Source organism: Phaethon aethereus (genome assembly GCF_964289735.1).
Source record: "Phaethon aethereus genome assembly, chromosome: 2".
Classification (NCBI taxonomy): domain Eukaryota; kingdom Metazoa; phylum Chordata; class Aves; order Phaethontiformes; family Phaethontidae; genus Phaethon; species Phaethon aethereus.
In genome coordinates this window covers 122,597,692-122,618,837 of record NC_138582.1, presented here as the reverse complement: position 1 = coordinate 122,618,837, position 21,146 = coordinate 122,597,692, and the positions used below count along the sequence as shown (strand labels likewise).

Here is a 21,146-nt window from a genome sequence, read left to right as displayed (position 1 = left end):
TGTGGCATGATTTAAGTGCTGTTGACAGAGATGCAGCTAACGCTGTCCTGAAACACCTCGAGTTTTGGAGTGTACCTATTTTTCTAACCATTGTTAATCTTGCAAGAGGTTGATTCCTTTTTCCCCTCCCCTTAAGGGAACTGATCCCTCTTCCCCTTAGTGGTCATCCCCAGGAGTGCTTGGTATACCTTTCTGGAAGTTATCTCAATCCTGGTGTCTAGCTGTCCTAAGTGCTTTGGCATTTGTTTGACAGACCACAAATTAGATTTAAGTTAAACCATAGTGTGTGAATTAGAGTAACACCAGGTTTTAAAAACAATTGAAAAGAGCTTTGGGGAGGATTCTAAGAAGTACAATCTGGTGATGTTGGTTTTTAGAGTCTCAGTTGGGCTTGATCTCAAAGACAGTGCCAACAATTGTCCATATGTTAATCACCACAAGCACAAAAGTCATGGGTTGAGTCCTAAATGAGAAGAAAACTGTTCACCTCTAGAGGAAGATCAGCCTGATTATTCCACACCCTGCCCCCCTCCTTCTAATGTTTAATGATGAGGCTTCAGATTCGTGCTCCAAGGTAGTATCACAGGTCAAAAAGAGGGGAATCAATGGGTGAAATACTGTGGACTGAGTCCACACATGATTAAGTGAACTGCACCTCCTCCATGGAAATATGTCATCTGTGAAGTTGTGGTAAGTGAAGAATACTTAAGATTGTGCTTTCTTTTGGGGGGAAGTTGATAACAATGTATCAAGGTCCAGAGGCCTATTATAATGAATACTGGAAATCTAAAATTGGGGAGAAACTAATGTAGAGGACTAGAAACAGGAATTTTCGTGGTAAAGCCAATGTTCTTCATGTAGGCTCATCAAAGGAGCCTGCTATTTCAGTATACTGGTTAATGCAGTCTTCAAGAGTGGGCCCTGATAAAGGGAACTGCTTTTTAATAAGGTACAGAGGAGTCCTAGCTAGTTCCTAAAGATGGTGGCTTAACTTGATTAAGTTGATCAAATAATAGTTTCTGTGGGACTCAAAAAGGTGTCTGTGTTGGCTGGATGATTCTCTAAACCTGCAAGAGCATGAACGGCTTTGGTTCCCTAGTTTAAACTAAGGAAGCTGTGAGGCTGCTCCAGTTTGAATCCAAGTATGAGTGAACCAGCAGTCAAAACCTGACAGTGAAGTTGGCCTTTGAACTCCAGAAAGTGCTTGGCTCTGTCTTGTGCTTGAACATAAATGTTCCTTGTTTGTATAAACTTGGGATCCAGAACTTCAGGTTTGTGTTTGTTGGCCAGGGCTCAAATGATGTCCATGTTGTGCAGTGTCAATATAAAAAAAAAGGGTAGCCAAGCTCAGGTCCAGAACAGAGCCTCTTCTAAGCACAGTGTGTAGTAGGTCCCAGTGTCAACAAACTAATCCATTAACTCCCCCACCTGAAAGATTAACTCAGCTCCTAGTTTGGTTTTCAGAGGTTTTCTACAGCTCTGGCTTGATTTCTACAGCTCTGGCTATATTTTACTCTTGTTTTATGTCACTTAACAAATGCTTGTCTAAACAATTCAAAGACAACCTGCTTCTGAAACCCTTTTTTCCATGCATGGGACATAAGTTGTGTGTCAACCAACTACAGCTCATAACTAAGTCTCATTGAAATGGGACATGTGGTTTTACAGATGTCACTCTTTACTATTGTGTCTCTTATGATTCTTGCTTGTTCTAGCATAAAGCAGGATTAGAAGCACTTTGCAGGTGTCAGAGTGAATGCGGAAGGCACAGTCTTATGCAATTACTGTTGTTTTTTATTTTGTTCATTTACTTGCTAATCTGTAAAATTCAGTAATTTGCAGTGGGGTTTACTGTCAGTGGTTTGAATTAGCAGTGATTTACTGTATTAAATTTGTTTTCACATCTGGCAGCACTAGAGAATACTGCCTCATTGTGGCAACTGCTGTTGGAAGCATTTTCTTACTCCTAAAAATAGAATTTCTGTCTCTGTCCTAGTCCTGCAGAAAGGTTCTCTCAGTCAAAGGTTAGTTCTTGGATCAAACGTAAGAATATGCTGATGAGTGATATTTAGTAAAAGGGATGCAGGATATCAATTAGTGCAACATATGTTGTGGGGGAAAAAGGAATACAAAAGAGCTTTTTGTTTAGTATTTTCTTCATGCTGGCTCAAGCTTAGAAAGTACAGTGTGAAGACTGATTTGCCAGGTGTGTTCTGGTTTGAGTTTTGATGGGAAAGTGGATGAAGGGATGTAACGCCGTTCAGCGGCTGCTGGTCTCTCTGTGCAGGGAGCCTGGGTACATAGCAGTAAGCTCTGAGTCCCAATTTGCAAGTCGAGCATCCAAAGGGAAGCCCTTGCTGGCTTGTGCTTGCAGTCGTGCAAATTTCTGGTTGTGTTGGGCTCTTTGGGATCAGTTGTATGCCCTAAGTGCACCTGCTGGCTTTCTCCCTGACCTGTGATGATTCATCTTGGGGATGTTTACAGTCCATTACAGTAATGAGCTGCACTTCATGCTTTAGATTGAAGGAACATGGAAAAGAGGCCAAAAGAGATAATTGTGTCTCAGAGCACTACTGCTCCAATTTTGTCTTTTTCTCCAAGCTGTCTTCCTCATTTTGGGAAGAGTAACAGTCAGTCTCACACAGTTAGAATGCTGTCAGACTCATCATCTCGACTACGCGTTCTTCTATAAGATGGTTGCTACTAAATAGAGAAAATAGAACTAAACATGATTTGCCTATATTCTGCATAAACAATGGAAGATGAGACAAGTAAAATGAGAGTATACAGTAACGAGAAAGCCAATGGCAGTGAAATATGTGCTAACAGTATATGCCAGATGACCTATGATCTTTAGCAGTTGTAGGGCCAAATTCTGGATAAGCCTTTTCTCTAGGAGTTCACTGTTATCAGTGGGAAGATTATTCTGGTCAATAAATTTGCCTCTTCTATCACATTTTTAATTCCCACTGAGATTTATACTTCTGTGTCAGTTATAGGCCTGGTACATGGTATAAAATGGTCATGATTTATTACTAAGATTCTCTTTTTAATATGACTTTTTTTAATCTGTCAAAGGTCGATGACAGAAATTAAGTCCTCCAAGGTAATCTTTAGTCTTTTCTGTAAAAATAACTTTTTTGCTATTTAAATAAAATATATTCTATTTTTTTAGAAACAGTTTAATATGCTGTGTTCTGTCTCTGGGAGAGTACCATTCTCAGGTGAGAGATGCCATTATTTTTAAAATAAAATGTGACTTTAATGGAGCTTTTCTACTTCTGCAATTTCATGTTCAGTACTTAAAATAATGTAAAATACAGAAGCAAGAAGACTGCGAAAGTCCTTTTTATTTCCTAAATAGTTTAAAATTACACAGTACTAACCTTTGACCTTTTAAGATTTACAATTTCCCCCATTATAGTATGTCTCGGCACTCTTCTAGACAAGAAGTACACACAGTTATTGTAATAACTTGCATTAATAAGGAACATTTCTCCCAGAAGGAACTGAATGAACTTCATGGTTCTTTTAAAAACATGCTACATCCCCCAGTGAAAAAAACTTAACTTTTCTCAGGAACTTAATACAGGCTGAAAGGAAGATAATTTTCTGCTTTGGTTATAGACCAGGAAATATGTGCAGTAAGTCTCAGTTAAAATTGGTGCAGGTACAAAGAATAACATCCTCTTTGAGATCTTTGTCTTGCATCTCATTTAAAATGTGGCACACCAGATGCAAGTCCTCATGTTGAAGTCAGTTGGGCTGTGCTTAATTTTTCATTTGAAAAGGTGGCTTTGTGTTTCCAATGAGTATATTTTCTCTTGCTACTTTGGGACATTAGTTTACTTCCAGTGAAAAGGGAAGAATATCCACGGTATTGTTTACTGCAGCTTCTAGACTTTCATGGAGTTTAAAAAAGATTAAGAAATTTGTGACCAATGTTAATTATGCCTCATTTTAGACTTAATGATGTGCTAGTTGTAGTAGAAATCACTTAGGACAGTAATGTTCTTTAAATGTTGTCTTCTGGCTAAAGTCTGTTTTGTTCAAGTGTGACATAATTCAAAACACAGGAATCCCCTTTGCACTTTCAACACTCAGACCTTATTTTTGTCACCAAATAAAGTGTGTGATGTTATATAATTTATATATGGTATATATTGTGACATTTAAATTACAAAAATTGGCATGATGACCTTGTGCTGGCAATGTGATCACTTCTTTTGGACATTCAATAAAAAAAACTTTTTTTTAAAATAGGTGTGGTAAAGGAACTCTGTTGTGGACAAAGCGCTTGTCTTCCTTTTTGGCTTAGAAAGATGACTATCTTGTTGAACGATTTAAAAGGGCAAAATGTTCACCAGTAAGATTATACAAAAAGCTTCTTAAGGTACTAAAATACTTCTGCAAAAGTTGTTCAAATGCCAAACTATAATGACAAGACAGATTGAGCAGTATTATTTAGGTGCTGAAGGAAGTAAAGATGAGTTGGTTGGCCACAGAATCAAAGATATAATTAGTAGTAGTTTTTTTGTTCGTGATTTTCTACCTGGAAAATACTAGAAGTGGTAGAGTAGCAGGACAGAGTAGAAAAGCTCTGGTGTTTAGTCTGGTGACTCTAAAGCTGAGAACATGTGAGGGAAAGGTATTCTGTATGAAATATTTCACTTGCAAATGGTGGGCTTGAAGGAGTTTGTTATATTGGCTCCTCAAGTATCACATTTCATTAATGCACAGAAGCAGCATTTTAAAACAAGGTGATACTGTGTTGTGGAAATAGGTGAAATCTCGATTGAAAATTTGCTCAGAAATGAAAGAGTTCTAGGATATTCTTGTTTGCAGTGCCAGGGTATGGGAGGGATCTCTTCCAGAGACACACTGTATAGCCTCTCCCCCCCCCCCAAGCCTTCTCTTCTCCAGGCTGAGCAGTTCTAGTGCTCCCAGCGTCTCCTTTTGTGAAAGGTGGTGCAGTCCCTTAGTCATCTTTGTGGCCTTGAGCTGGACTTGCTCCAGTAAGTCCGTATATTTCTTGTACTGGGGAGCCCAGGCTGGATGCAGCACTCCAGAGATGCGGCCTCGCTAGTGCTGATTTCTTTGCTACAGCATTAAACTAAGATGTCTATGTTGTACAATACTCAGTGTGACTGTTTGAATAATTAACTTTATAATGTGGCTTTTTGTCAAGCAGAGACTTTGCTTTAAATGTTAGTTGATACTTTAAAAAAAAGTTTGTGGGCTTTTTCCCCACCCTTCTGTAATGCTAATCTTCTGCTGAGGCTGCAAGTCCAAACAGCTTACCTATTATATGAGTGACTAGGAAATGTACTACTTGCCCTCATTCTTTGTGTTGATGCTCTTGTCCATTTTAAAATTCAGAAGCATTGCTTGCAGTTCTTGAAAAACTTTTCATTTGCTCATTGTTCTGTGGGGTTTTTGTGCTTTTTTTTATTTTTTGGTGTGGTTTTTTTTAAAGGTTGAATTCAATAAATGTTTTTGATGTGGAAGGTTTAATTAGATTTTAAAACGGACTGTAAGAAGTATTAAGATTAGAGTAATACTCAAACAATACCCAATCATGTATTGTAAGCCTGGGCTTTCCTGTTACAGTGTGTTAAGTTATTGAGCAAAAGTTTTTCTGAGGAACAATATTATTCATTGTGATATCTCTGAAAGTGTAAACTTTGTATTCAGTTTGAGGTTTAGCAAAGAAGTATTACTCATGAAGGCAAACATCTGAACAGCCTCATGTAAGTTATTTCAATTGAGGCCAGAAGTTATTTTAGGCTGAGAAACTATTTTGTTGTCTTTTTTAAAAAATGTAAGTTGTTACACTTCCTCTAGAGGATTTGCCATTGTGTATTTCCAAAATACATAATTTGGATCTACTGAAAAAAGGATATTTGAGCATTGTTTATAACTATTTATAAACTGCTGTAATATTCCCAGTCAGAAATTATTTAGGAATGTGATGAAAAATTTTTTCCTGGGAAAGCACACCCAAGTTCCTTAGAGGTTAATATAATATTGGAATGCAGACTGAGAGTCTTACAGGTAAATAAACTACACAAAACAAAAGTTAGTTGCTGGTGATTCTGAAGTATATGTATACTTGAAATTAAGTCTTTGCCAACCCCAAAAAGGTAGAGGTAATGGAGCTGTCCACTTATCCCCAGATTTAGGGGTAAATTTTCCCGTTCTAAAATATGCTCACAATCAGCAGTTGCAGCTGAATCAAAGGGATAATTTTCTTTACTGATGGACCACTGTTTGTATGTGTGAAAAAACAGTATTAATTTTGACAAAGTTTCCAAAAACATTTTGATGAAGCCCTAAAGGGAGAACTTGCTATGACGGTGTTAATTACAGTTGTTAACTTGATGCCCAAGAAAACTGGAACGGCATCTTTGATCTCCTAGTATCTTCATCGTCTTGTGTCTCAGACAACTGTAGTCCTACCATGGAGGTGTCTCTACTGGCTCCGGCTGTTGCTTAAAATAGTTTTATTTCCTTTTAGTTTATATCCTGTATTTCTCCCATAAAATGTATGGGTGTGAAAAAAGTTAATTGTAAAAGTCCTGCTTACTTCCTTGCAGATGTGGCTTTCCTGTAGTGAATCCCTTCCATGCTTTTAGAAAGTCAGAGGCTTTTGCACTGAAGTGCTTTGCATGGGAAGAGCTGAACAGGTATCCCAAAGCCTGAAGGGAAGAATGTGTCCCATGGCACTGCTTGTCCTGTCTTTTAGCTGCAACGTGCAAGTGTAACCTTAATAGGACCTAACTCACCATTTCTTAACGCTTGCCAGTGCCCAGTGAGGCTTTGGTGCAAGGACCGCAGATGAAGAGACAGGGAAGTATCTTAACATTCTGATGAAAATTTCAGGAAGATTTATGCATGTCTCTGTAATGGAAGAAAATCTTGCCAGTTGTTCCTTGCTATATTTTAGCCAACCTTTAATTTTAACATGCATTCTTGGTCTTGCAAGTGGGATTAGTGAAGACTACATATAGTCCTTTGTTTCTGTGGCACTTTTTTCTACAAAAATCAGGGTGATTTTTAATTAGAAGTATATTTTTATAGTCTCTATTAAGTCGTTGTTGATGTTCCTGTTCAGCTTCCTGAATAGACCCAAACAGTCAAGCCAGAACATACTGTTCCATTGCGACCTTTGTTAGCTGTATGGTGAGCATGTGTCCCACAAGAGGGATCTTGTCATCTTGATTTCACCTAGGCTTCTATCCCATCTGCTTGGTTTTGTTGAAGTGTTGTCTCCTTGGATGAAGAGTGTATTCTAAACTTCATTGATAGCCTAACCAAAATAGGAAAAAATTAGCAATACCCTCCTTCCATGTGGTGGTTTTTGTTTGTGTTTTGTTTTTTTTTTTTTTTAAGAACTGTAATCAGATTATTGGAGGAGGGTAAATATTGTATTTAAAAAACAACCACTACAACAAAACCCAAACAAAAACCAACCAGACGTATCCTCATCATCATCTAAGTAACAAATGAATTGTTATGATTAGAAAATAAAGGTGAATACCCCTCCCCCCCGCCCCGCTTCTACTTGCTGTACTATTTGGAGCAGTTAATTGTATGCCGTATCAGTGTGCCTAGAGGTGTTTTTTTGAGACAGAACCAGCTTATGACTTTTACATAGCCTCATTCACTTGACTTATCATGGATAAAGAGGCAGTAGTAGTTGCCTCTTCAGTACAATGTAAGAACTTTCATGTGTTTTTAATTATTAACATACATTTCTAGGAGCTCATTAACAGAGCTGCAAAAACTGTGTTAATGTTTCTGAGCCATAACTTAATGTGGAGATGGACACCTTTATGATTGCCCAAATAGTTACACAAATCAAATTACAGTAATTAATAATGAAAGCTGAATTTACTAGAATTCAACAAAATTAATGTAAGTCACAAGAAAATAAATTAGGATAAATTGATGATAATTCATTAATGAAACAAAGGGACTAACCTCTACTTCAAACTTTATAGTACCTTCAATTCACACATAACATTGAATACTACTTTTTCTCCTCCATTGTCATTCACAGAAAGGGGAAATAATGGTATCATGGTGGTAGTGGCATCTAAATCTTTCCAGTCACTCTGGGAAATGTATTTGAAATGTACATTCTTACTGTTTTTTTAATGGTGTTTTAAAATAATTCCTGATTTCTTAGTTGGTAGTACAAATTAATTTTGAGTGTTACAGGACAATATGTTCTCTGTTCATACACAGTCGCAGGAATTGCATTTTGCAAACTCATGGTCTAAAATCTCAAGAAATGTCTAAACCTGATTTCACCTTAGTTTAACGTGTTTCTTGTTGAGGGCAACACTGAGGCCTTCCGTCAATATTATTTAATATCCCAAATAATTGTCTCTTGCTTTTTTTTTAAAGTTGGGAGTAATTGCTTTCAATGTATTGAACTTGAATGATTCATTTCAGAATTTTTTTGCGAGTTGTGCTGGGGATGTTTATATTGGATATTAGGAACAATTTCTTCACTGAAAGGGTTGTAACAGTTGGGTTGGAACAGGTTGCCCAGGGAATTGGTTGAGTCACCATCCTTGGTGGTATTTAAAAGATGCATAGACATGGTGCTTAGGGACATGGTTTAGTGGTAGACTTGGCAGTGTGAGGTTTGTGGTTGGACTCGATGATCTTAAGGGTCTTTTCCAACATAAATGATTCAATTATTTTCTTCTCTGATGTTTATGACAGCAACTTTTTGTTGGGCAGATGTGCCCGTGATTTCAATACCCTTGGGAAAAATATCAGTGTTTTCCATTTATTTTGATTTTTTTTTTCTGTTTCTGATTTCAGATATTCCTCATAGTTATTCATATCCAGGACAGAGTATATAATGGGGAGAAAACTGGATCTTTCTGGTTTGACTGATGAAGAAGCAGAGCATGTGCTCCAGGTGGTTCAGCGAGATTTCAGCCTTCGTAAGAAAGAGGAAGAAAGGCTGAGGTAAGAACATGCTTAAAAATATTGGTCTCTATGGGTTATTGCAAACTGGTTTTGGGAGAAACTGGAGAACACAGCTTTTTTTTTTTTTTTTTTTTGTGGTGTTCTATGCATTAGTAATCATTCCTATCACAGAGGCAGTCAACATTCAAACTGCTCCACATGAATTCAATTTTTTAGTAATTCATTTTTGTGTATAGTCTATCCTACCACAACAATAGTCTCTAAATCATCTGTGTATGTTGGCTGGATAGAGACTAAGTAGTAGTTGAGTTTTACATAAGCAGAAGTTTATGTTAAGAGAATTTTTTGCTCTCTGTAGTCAGTTCCTTTTCTTTTATTCAGAGACTTTGTCTATGTGCAAACATCCGAAGGTGAAGAAGTTCAACCCATTTCTTTCCCCCAAAATAATCAATGGGACATGTTATCCATTGTATTGAGGACTTAACTTTGCTTTTAGTAGTCTATGCACAAAATGATTGCAAGAGAAACAATCCAGAAAAAAACAAATGGAACTTGTTGCAAGGTTCTGGGCCCAGGAATGTTTGGTGTGTGACAAGGGGACTACTGACAGAGACCTGAATTGGTAGATGCAATATTTTTCTTGTAGTTTCAGCAATATTTCCTTGAATTATTATGTCTGATTTTTTTTTAACTTTCTTTCCACATATTATTTATTCTCTAGAATAGTCTGAAGTATCTATCTATAGTTCATAGATATCTAGAAATGCACATTCTCTTTCTGTGCTACTAAGTATCACAAATATCATAGAATCATAGGGTTGGAAGGGACCTTTAAAGGTCATCTAGTCCAACCCCCCTGCGATGAGTAGGGACATCTTCAAGTAGATCAGGTTGCTTGGAGCCCCATCCAACCTGACCTATAATCTCTTTCCTTATCATTTAGCATTGAGCTGACAGAGCAGGAAGATGACTGAAATAAACACAAAATTAGGCATATATATTATGTGCAGTTGGAACTGAGGGAAATCCTGTCCATTGTCAGTTTTGTGTTACTATTTTCTGAAACTACTTGGAACATTAGGAACAAGAAGGAAGGCTTACGGCATAGGCCTAATTCAATTTTGTCATGCTGTGCAAGTTCCTGCTTGGGTTGGTAGCACAAGCTTGCCGTGGGGAAGAAAGACTGGAATGGGATGGTACATGGATTTTTTTTTTTTTTTTTTTTTTTTTTTTTGCCATGGGTTGTGCTGATTATTTTTGGCAGTCTTTCACAACAAAGGCAACGGATTCTAGAAGCAGTTTAAGGAAGGTGAGTGCAGGGGCTTTCTTTGTTTTTTTGGGGTTTTTTTATGTGAATGGTTGTGCCTTACTGGAGCAAGCATACCACAATTAGCAAGTGCTGGGGCATCTTGCCTGTTCTATACAAGTGGATCCTGTAGTGAGAGGAGGAGGGGGAAGGATGTAAGGCATACCCACAGAAAATCGATCAGAAACTCCTGGATGGATAAACTTTTTGCTGGTGTTTTGTGTTTTACCATTTTGCTGCAGAAGTTGTCCATGACACTTGATAATTGAATGATCACAAGTAGAAAACCAGTGTGAGAAGGGAGGTAAAATACTGGACATGTACGAGAAACACACGGACTCAACTCAGCTTATATATGATTATGTAAATTTTTTTCTCTTGAGTGTAGTTAGTGCCTTTTGCAAGTATTAAAGTGTGTTGAAATGCTGCAAATAATGAACTGTACTGGCAAAGTCAAAGTTCTGAGATATAGGCTGATATTTAAGATATGAATTTGAGTAATATTAATGACCTTAAAGATAGCCAGTGAAGTTCAAAGCTTACTTCTGACTTAAGAGCTCTAAGTCTCTCTATTGGGCTGCTCCATTTTTTAATTTTTTTTTTTTCCAAAATGCAGAGCTAAAAGGAAGGTTGTAGCAACGCATCCTTTTGTCTTAGTATGTAATAGAAAATATAATCATATAAGAAACTTAAACCTTGCTGTAGACTAGATTTTTCATCCTGTAAGAAAGCAGATTAGTTCTTGTGTCTGCTTCAATGTTCTTGGCTCTATTGCATTTGTTTTTAGAAAGCTATCAATTGGCAAAGTCTGCAGTACAGTTTCACTTTAGAAATATTGTCAAGCTTTGTAATCTTTTTTTAAGAGAAAAAAATGGCATATATTTTATATATTAGACTGCTGTTAATAAATTCAAACCCAAATTATATGTGAAGGTTTGTTTTTTTTTCTTGTAAGTAATTCCAGGTAGCAACATTAGTCTTTGGATGGGACTGTTGAAGCTTTTCATGTGTGATACTTTCTTAAAATAGGCTTTCTGTATAATTCTTCATACCATAGTTTTATTTTGGGATGGTTTTCCTCACAAAAATTTAAGTAGCTGTTTCACAGATGTCTCTCTGGGATTATTCCCATTGGTAGGAATTACTTCTGAAGATCAGTTACTACTTAAGGGAATATGTGACAGGTTTCCACTATATCAGGAGAATAATGAAAGCCAAGAAAACTGTAAGTGGTTGATGGCTTCAATTTTGCTTTGCTAGCGGAAGCTGAAAAGTTAAGTAACATACTACAAGAAATTAAGTTTATCTTCGCTCCTGATAAATGTTCAGACATTGGAACAGGCTTCCCAGGGAGGTGGTGGAGTCACCATCACTGGAGGTGTTCAAAAAAACATGTAGACATGGCATTTCAGGACATGGTTTAGTGGGCATTGTGGTGTTGGGTTGATGGTTGGACTTAGTGATCTTAAAGGTCTTTTCCAACCTTAATGATTCTGTGACAAATGTTTTTAAGGCAGTAGAATAAAATGACAACTGTTTTAGAGCTAACGTACCAAAGTCTCTTACAATATTGCAGTTACATATTAGTTTATTTTTCCATATTCTGTAAACAAAATGACATAATGAATGTGTGGAGAATAGCCATACTGATCATCAGCATTTTCTGCTGCAAAGCTGTTTTGAATCTCTCTGCAGCGAGAATTTTAGCAGTGGTTCTCTAATTGAAATCTTCCAACTTTATGCTGGTGTTATCAGACAGGCTGCTTTTGTACATTTTGTGAAAAAATTAGTTGGCTAAAAATAGTAAGATAACAATAAGATAACCATATGTAAATAGTTAGTGGTTAGTGTGGTTGACTTATTATGCCTTACTGCTTCATATCGGTTCAGTTTCTTTTTTTGCTGTGACTCTCAGCCTGATATCAGATTAATAATATTTACTGTTCTTTGTTGCTTGTTCACCCATAATTTTTCTGTTTTGATTATGTGTTGGTTCTGTTCTTTGGCAGTAGTGTTATGGTTTTTTATTTACTCCAGTGTTAGTGCAATCATCCGGAGTCATTGAGGCTAAAATTATAACACAGGCTTGTAAATAGATGGTCATGGTTTTCTGTGAATCAGTTGAAGTAGGCAAACCAGGCAAGTCTGGCATAATTAGGAAGGTGATCAGTTTGAGTTTCTTGGCATGTGTGCTCAGGACTAGGCTGTGGTAGTATAACCTTGTGTACATAACCTCTGCCACAGAAGCCCTGCAGGCTGTCTCTGGGGTACTGGGACACTAGTAATCATAGCTGGCTTTTAGAGCAAGTTGACTGGACACACTAATGATTTGTTTTTTTGTGGAGAAATTATTTTCATCACCTTGAATTTTGGACTTCATGCATCTGCAGAATGTCAGCAATGAGGAAGATTGAACTGTTTTGAGGGTTGAACTTCTAACTTTTTGCTGGCTATAATGTCTTCATAATATCTGCAATTTGTGTGTTTTGGGGGTTTTTTTTTTGTTTTTAAATCTTTTTAAAGAAATGGTGGAGGAGTTCTTACAAGGCCAAATGTGTGTTTGTGAGATAGGCCTCTTTACATAAACAGATGTGTAAAAGAGATCACTGCCTTGTATTTGTTTCCATTTATTGCCTGTGTGTTCAGTTTTCCAGACTGTCTAAATGTGCCGCTGTTTATTCTCCTCCGCTGTGGGCAAAATCAATTCCCCCTTTGTGTGTGGGGCTTTTTTTTGTTGTTTTGTTTTATGTTTTGTTTTTTTTTACAGTTACCACTTTATAAACATGCTTGTCCATTTGTTTCAGGTCAGGTATGCTGAGAAGTCAGGGTGTTTTAAGTAAGTGAAATTATCATTTTACAGAAACAAAATAATTAATGTATCATCTTGTTGTGGTAGATGTTCCCAGTCTGTTATGTTTTAGCCATGTGGACAGGTTAAAAGATGGCTGTTCTGGTACTGAATTTAACATTCAGAATGACTGCAAAGGGGGAGAAATTAGAAGAGTGGGAAAGGGCTCAGTGCTGATCAGCTGCCAACAGAGCAGGTGCTTTGCCTGTCAGCAGCTACTTTACTTTAGGAGGCCATGGCCATATTCCTATAACCATTGGCTAACAGAAGTTCCTATCACCATAAGTGAATGCTGAATCAGCTATTTGTGTGGTGGTATTCTAGTGATAAACCATAGAAACTTGCATTGGGCAGGGGTGAAAAATGTTTCTTTGCGGGGACATGCTGTTCTCTTGTTTAAGCCACTGCTCTTAACCACCTGGGGAAAATGTATTTACAAGGAAAAATTACTGACATTCTGATACCACATGGACATGTGACTGTAACACGTTAATCATTTAATATAGTTAAATGTGGGTTCACTGGATCAGCATAAGGGAAGTGTTGAGAGTTGACTGTCACTCACGGGCAGAAGTATCACCACATCTTGCCTGACATTGTGTCTTTCATAGCTGGGTTGGTGAATAACAGCTTTGCTGTCTTTATTTATGCAGTTGCATTTTCAGTTGTGGTGAATACAAACCACAGTGACTCGTGATCAGATCTCCAGCAGTGCTTTCTTTGTAGAAAGAGAGAGGTGTGTGCTCACTGGAGGGCCCTCTCCACTCTGTTGTAACTTTCTTTTAGTCAAAGAATTGGTGAGGGATTAGAAGAAGTATAAGATGATGAAACGTTTCAAATTAAGTGTTGCTTTTGCTTGCTTTCTTTTTTCTGCTCCTTTTGCATTGTAGCCTACTGCAGCATGAGTAGACTTCTGAAGAAGCTTTTTAAGAAACAAATTCTCATACCTGACAAAACCCAGAAACCAATTTGACACTTTTTCTTGTCAGACTACCATAGACTTTGGTGTATTTACTGTATGTGTCATGGGTCTTGTAGTGGATAAAAATATTAAACTCCTTTCAAACTCTGTTAATCGAAATATTGTCTGTATGAGTCATATCAAAATGGCAAAATGCCAATTCAAACATTTGGGTAGCTATCTGCTGATTATGCGTATCAGTTCTTGTTCCTCCTTCCTGTGGCAGGCTTGTATCAAACACCTTGAAACAAACAAAACCCAACCAAAAAATCCTGTCTGTCTTCCCTCTTCTCCTTGCCTCCAAACAAAGCTGTTTTAAAGCTGTTTTCTTAGTGAGGAAGGAACAGGAGATTGGTCTCATCTCCACAACCTTCAGAGTTCCAGCAGATTAACTTTTGATCAATACCTTGTTGCTCAAAGTGATTTCATAAGGTCAGCTTGCCTGTCCTTCACTCTGATGAACACTGTGAGGAGAGCACAAGGAGCATTCCTGTCCATGTTTCTGATTTTTTTTTTTTTTTTTTTAAGCAGGTAGGCACTGTTCTGGTTCCTGTGCCTGCTCACTAACTCCTCAAGGGGTCCAGAGAAGGAGGCTGTAACATACCACTTCATATCCCTGCTTCTGCCCATGAGGCTTGAGAGTAAAGGCCACACTGTGCTAGGGAGAATGGCTAGCACTTCTTTATAGGCTGTCTTGACACATGTATTCTCTCCCTGTGATAAAAAGTCTTAGAGCAGTTTACTCCTTCTCTGAGAAAGGTGCTGTTTGTGATTCCCACGTTAACACAGCTGCATGCTTCTCCAGTGCAAGGCTCTGCTGTAAGTTCAGCAGTCCTATTTCAGTGCAGTGAATGATTCATCAGAACCATAGCTGCAACTAATACGTTATTTTTCTACAGCTTTGGCTTATAAAAGAAGATTAAAACATATCTTAGGGCAGTACAGCTGTTTCCTGGAAGTAAAGGTTCATTAATAAGATTAAGAGCAAGACATCTTTATAGATTATCACCAGTTTTGTTACGTGATGTTCCAAGATGCAAAGAAACCTGTTTCCTACCTCATGCAGGCTGTCAGGATTAAGAGTTGTCAGTAACTTCATCTGTGTACTAGATGCTTTACACTATTACTGTGTAACCTTCTGTCAACAGCAGTGTTTAATGTTTTAACAGATACCTCTTAGCTGTATTCTCAGGTCAGGATAAATTGCTTATCAAAAAATAGTGACCTGGATGAATTCTGCATGAAAGCCCAATAGCTAATGGTTGTTTTTGCTGCTGAGTCAGTAAGGATGCACTTTAAAATGCATTTAGAAATTGTTACTCCATCACTAATTTCAAGAAACATTGATCCATGTGTGCTGCTTGCTCTCAAATAATGCTGTGTTTGGGGTTAGATAAGGAAGTAGGCATCTCAGCAATGATAAAACATCCCACTTCATGTGCAGTGCAACAGCATTTAGGAGTCCTTCTTTCTGTGATTTGCCCAAAACTCCCTGCTATAATACCACAGGGTCCTGGTGCAAACAACGTTTGTGTGTCAGTTCTGTTGAGACCCTGCTCCACCCACAAGCAGAGAAAGTGATTGCAGTTGACAGGAGGATAGGATCTAACTTAATGCTTTACAAGGGAGAAATCAGGGCACTAGAAACAATCTGGCATTAACAGCTGAAAGTTGCTTCTTAAGCTATAGGTTTGGGTCCAATTTTTTTCTGCCTAAATGAGGAAAAAATGTCAGGGTACTTTCAAAGAGCAGCTTATGCTTAGGTGCCCCTAAAACCAGTTCTGTGCATCTTGCTTGTGCATGCTTGTTACTATGATGGGAACCCTCTATGACTGTCCTTGTTGTTTGAATGCCATATAAGTGCTATAGGGAAAGCATAGATGGAACTTCTCAGCAAGTTATTTGGGAAATGCAGGACATCATTCCCAAAACTGTCATTCTTTAATTTTGTGCCAAGTGTTTTGATACAGGCAATTCCAGGTGTGAGTGTTGGCTTTTTTAAAATGTATTTACAAATGCAGTTTCAACTGAGAGGAAATGCTGGTGAACCAAACATGAAGAAACATGAAAGATGATGCTTGTGAAAAGGTACAAAAAGAAAAAGTCTAATTTTAGGGAGTATTAGTGAAACTTGTATAGAAAGAAATGTCTTTAGCTAACATTTTCAATACTGGACAGGCCATGGGAGATGTAGCTGAAGTACAGCCCACATACACTGTGTAAAACTTGGCATGACCTGTGGGTAGGTAAAGGAAGCAGTACAATGTTGCAGAGGTGTTATAAAACTTACTGGAGGTTTTTTTTGTGGTAATTTGGTCTTCGTCATGGGTTATGACTTATAATCAAATTAATGGCCATAGTTTAGCTAAAAGGAGTGAGTGTGCCGAGTGACAATGGATAGCTATAATGTAAAATCAATATTTAATCTCCAATATCTTGTGTATGAAGAGTCTAAGCTGTTAAACGTTACTTGTAGGAGTAATCTTCTCTCACTTGACTAGCCCTACAGGGCAGGGAAGGGATGTTCTCTTGAGTATGGACTCTGGTCTGTACAATTTAGTCATACTGAAAATAGTTGTTGAAAATGTTATATCTTAAGTGCTTTTTGCAGAGGAAGTGATTCAACTTTTTTTCTGAAGAAACAAGATATTAATCGTGTTAAATATGTTACTCAATTTGTCAGATACCTCTTTGTTAGTTCATGGGAAAAATGTACTGGGCTGATAGAGGGAATCTGCTGAGGGAAGAGGTTGCCGCGGAAATGGTGTTACAGGTTTTAAGGACAGGGTATTCAAGGCTCTATCTGAATGCCATCAGTTTCTGGATCTTGCTTTGGGCATGAGGATGAACTACATGGACCTCTTGAGTTCTGTCCCCTGTTGCCTTGTGAATTCAGAGTTGTTGATTCTGTAGAGGTTAGCTAGATCTGGGCAAACACCACATTGAACATTGGGTTCATTTACTGTGTGTCTGTTGTCTTTTACTGCTGTACTGGATCAAAATGCAAATATATGAAGAAAAAATGATCATTTTCTAGTCTTATGTAAGCACTGCTAGGTGAATAATTAGCCTAAGAGAGAAAAACCCATCATCTAGCGGGTAATCACTGAAACATTCAGCTTTTTGGTAAAGAAAACTTGTTTTGTTAGTAGGAAGATGGAGAGTTTGGACACCCTCATGGACATGAAATAAAATGGCATGCTGGAGAGCAGGAGAAGAAATTTTCTTAAGAAAAATTTTCATAGTTCATACAGGAGAAGAAAATTTTTCTTATTTTCTTGTTTGACTTTATTAATACTCTTTTTCAGAAACATATGCATTATGGAAGTTTATAAGTACACATTTAAGAAACAAACATCTATGACAGGAAAAGACTTGCTTCTACCTACAAAGCAGTAACCATTCTTAAAAAGTATTATAATATTTCAGAGGTGCTAAATTTAAGGAAAATAACAATAACTGGAAATTGGATTTGCTGATGTTTTTATTTCAAGTATTATTGGTGAATCAAGAGATAGTCTTTCTCTTTGCTTACTTAAAGAATTTTCATTCTCTGTTCTTCATAGACAATGAAGTCTCTCTAGTCTTTTTTGTGGCCAGTTCCTGTGCCCTCAGTTGAGAGTAGAACCAAGAACAGCTATAAGTAGTGACACGGGAAGATGGCAGAGCGGAAGAGGGCTTCCATGAAGTTGAGTTGCCTTTGTGCACTGAAATGAGTGTAGAGCTGTCTGCTGCGGTCTGTGTTTTTTCATTATAAAAAGGTGCCTTTTGAATACTTGCTAATATTTCCTTTCTGAAACCTATGAAGAACTGAAAGTGTGTGAGAATCCACATGGCAAATAAATGTTCATCATGTGGAAGGAGCACTTAGAGAAGGTAAGGCCACTGTATTAGAAGGAGCAAAATGAGTGTTTTGTTCACTATGCTGAAGCTTAGGGAGTGTGTCACAGTATCTGCCTCAAACTATTGAATCAGCAGAGGTGAAAGTGAATCTTAACAAATTGCTGTGGTGAGTTTATATTCACCCAACACCTCATCCTTCAGGTTCTCTAGAACTCTTAATTTATGTGCAGCTTCCTACTTGAAGCTGTACCAGAGGAATGAGCTGCGCTAAACGGGATACCAGTTCCTAGAAATCTGTCCTGAGTCTAGGAACCTGTGTTCATGAGAAGTTCATGGAAAGATAGCTACTTTGTAAGTTAAAGTTTAATAAAAGTTATGCTGTATTAGTCACCATTCTACCTCATTCCAAAAGGAACCATTGCAAACTATGATCTGCTTGCTTTCCAGAAATGTCACAACATGTAGCTAGAGGGGAACTCAATTTTTAGTGTTTATAAGCATGGTCTGTGTTTATGGTGACTTCAAAGGACTGCCAGATGACTTTTGGAAGGGAATGGAGCTGACTGAGTTAAGAGGTGTATGTTAGAGATGGCTGATCTTTGTTTCACAAATGGGAAAATCTCACAATTTTTTTTTCTAAATGAAATCGGTGAACATTTTCAGCTAAAGGAAAAAGGGGTATGCATGTATGACAATTCCAAAGATGTCAAAACACTTTGTCGACACTTCCAAAGTGGTGTTTCAGAAATCACTTTGCAGATACTTTCTAACTGTAACACTTTCTAACACTTGTTGGTTGCATCTGTGAAAGGAAATGGATTTGCTTTTGTTACCTTTGTGAAAATAATAATAAAAAAGAGTAGTAGTAGTGTAAATCAATATGTTAAGTTTTGCACTTGTAATATTTTAGGCATACAAAAACTATCGGCTGTATCTCAGCTGAGGATGGTATGCGTGTTAATGTACCACAAAGTATTTCTGTAATGGGTGCTACCTAAGTATATGATCCTACCCTATGATAAATGTAAGCTAACTATAATTTACCCTTGAGGGGTATGGTAAGGAGCTTCAAATTTGCTTAGGGGACGGAACAAACATATGAGCAGTTACTACAGAGTCATACTTTTCACTGTAATTGCACTTGAGGTAAGTTGTTAAATCTACTGTTGCCTTTATTTGCAGTTGGTGTATATTTGGCTCTGTGCCTGAGGTTAGAGCAAGTCTTTGCACCACAGAAGACTGTAACAGCCTGTTCCTTTATTTTTGATTGGATTGAATTATAATTCGTCAATATATTTGCTTATGCATCTCTTCCTTTATTGCTTTAATCCTTTGATTCTCCTTCTAGTTATGACTTAAAGTTCTCCTGAAAGCAGCTGAACTCAAACACACTTTCTTTTTGCTCTATGGTACTTACTAAAATTTAGAATGGGTAAAATAATTTTACTGTTGACTGCTATCCAAACTCCATGAAGAAAAATATATAAATCTCTCTATAAAGCTGGTTTACAACAGGATTAGTATCTTGGAGGATCATAGTAAATCTTCATTAATGCAGTTTTTCAGTGTATTACAAAGATGCAAACCTAATACAGCTTTGTGCCAAATTGGGTGTGGTTCTTGATACTGTTTAGATTATAATTTGGCTAATAAATATTGGAGGATATAGGCTGCAAGTGGTGTAGTGTTTCTGCAGCACTTCCAGCTTGAAAGGATATTCTGAAATTAGCTTGTTTTTGTCAAACGTATTGGAAATTAAATAATTTGCAAACAGCACAGAACTCAGTGTTTGCACCTCAATCAAAAGAACTTTAAATCAAGAAGCAATTAAAAGAGAAACCTGTGGGAGGTGGCAGAGATGTAATAAATTTTTTCTGTTGTTCAGAAACACTTTGGGTGAGACTTAACAAGAGTCTCTTAATACCTTTCTCGGCTACTGTAGTATTTGTCAGTGAGGGCGGCTGATTATGTGCTGGTGGCATATCCTCCTTTTCTCCCCAATCAGTTTTCATCAATGCGTGGTGGACTTTCAGGTGTTCCTCTGAGCATAACACTAGGAGGGAGGGTACCACTGTATTGTGATAGAAGACCTGTCATTAGCAGGAGTACACTTTGTTAGTGTTGCCGCTGTGGTCCTATGGTTTTTATATAGTTCTTGAACCTGCAGGAGGTGACGAGTTTCTTGCATCTGTTTTGACTTTGGTTTGTTTTTTCCCCTTTACTCTCTTGTTCAGAAAAATAAACTAACTTCTAGTAGGAATGTTGAAAGTATGATTAATTCTAAAGTCTTTGTTGTAACTGCATCTAGGCTGTCCATCATCCTGGAGGTAATCCTGTGGCCATCTTCCATTACCTCGGTCATACAAAAGAATGAACATGTCTTTTCAATTGATGTCTCTTCAGTTGATGGCAATCTGTGATTCTGTCTTTTAAAAACTTTATTTTAATGGATTGTGGACTAATACAAAAATAGTCAAATACTTGTATGACAGGTATGGAATATCTCTTGTTACATAGGAGACTGTAATCTAAATAATGTTGTCACTAGTAAAGAAATCTGTTCCATACCGTAAGATACCATTTGAAGTTTCTATATGCCTCATAAATATTGCCTGTTGATTTATTACTGTTATATTACTACAGGTAACCGCATTTAATGTGTAAGAGTGGAATGTGAATTTTGTCACTGGTCATCTAGAGGAAGAAGAAATTTAATTTTACTGTAAATTAATTAAAATTACTCTGAATTTGTAATTTTTCCCTTTCATAATTTACACACTTAGATTCTTGAGAACAATTCTTTAATGCTGACATAAAACCTAGTTAGCCAGTATGATATGTGAACTGGCAGTTTTGTTCTATGGTAGGTGGTGCATCTGTGTAAAATTGAGTGGCTTTAAGTTCAAAAAGGAGCTCTTAAGCAGTTTATATATCAGTCCAGGACTGATGAATTGTCTGTGTGTCAGCAGGCAAAGTACAGGAGCCTGATCATTGTTTTTTCTTCTGCCATCTTTTGTTTATTTTTCCTGGTAAACTTTTATTTATTTTTACTATTAGGTGAAGCTATATGTAATCCTAATGGCATATTATAATATACTAATAGTATATTACATAATAGAATACTAATCGGCACAACCACACTGGCAAAGCGTGCTTTCAGAGTGCCAGAGCAGGTGAGAAATTAGAGGAAGACTACCTTGGGAATAAGAGGTTTATAACAAGTCAAACATGTACTTTCA

General features: G+C 37.3%; 1 protein-coding gene across 1 annotated transcript in view; it reads left to right on the top strand.

Annotated features, from left to right (window-relative positions):
• Positions 1-8,376: 8,376 nt before the first annotated feature.
• MYRIP (myosin VIIA and Rab interacting protein) overlaps positions 8,377-21,146 on the top strand; it is a gene marked incomplete at its 3' end in the record, with an annotated part of 219,233 nt that continues 206,463 nt past the window's right edge. Inside the window, 1 exon segment of the mRNA XM_081996624.1 lies at positions 8,377-8,988. Within this exon segment, the coding sequence (XP_081852750.1) occupies positions 8,879-8,988 (110 nt within the window). The 5' untranslated portion in view covers positions 8,377-8,878.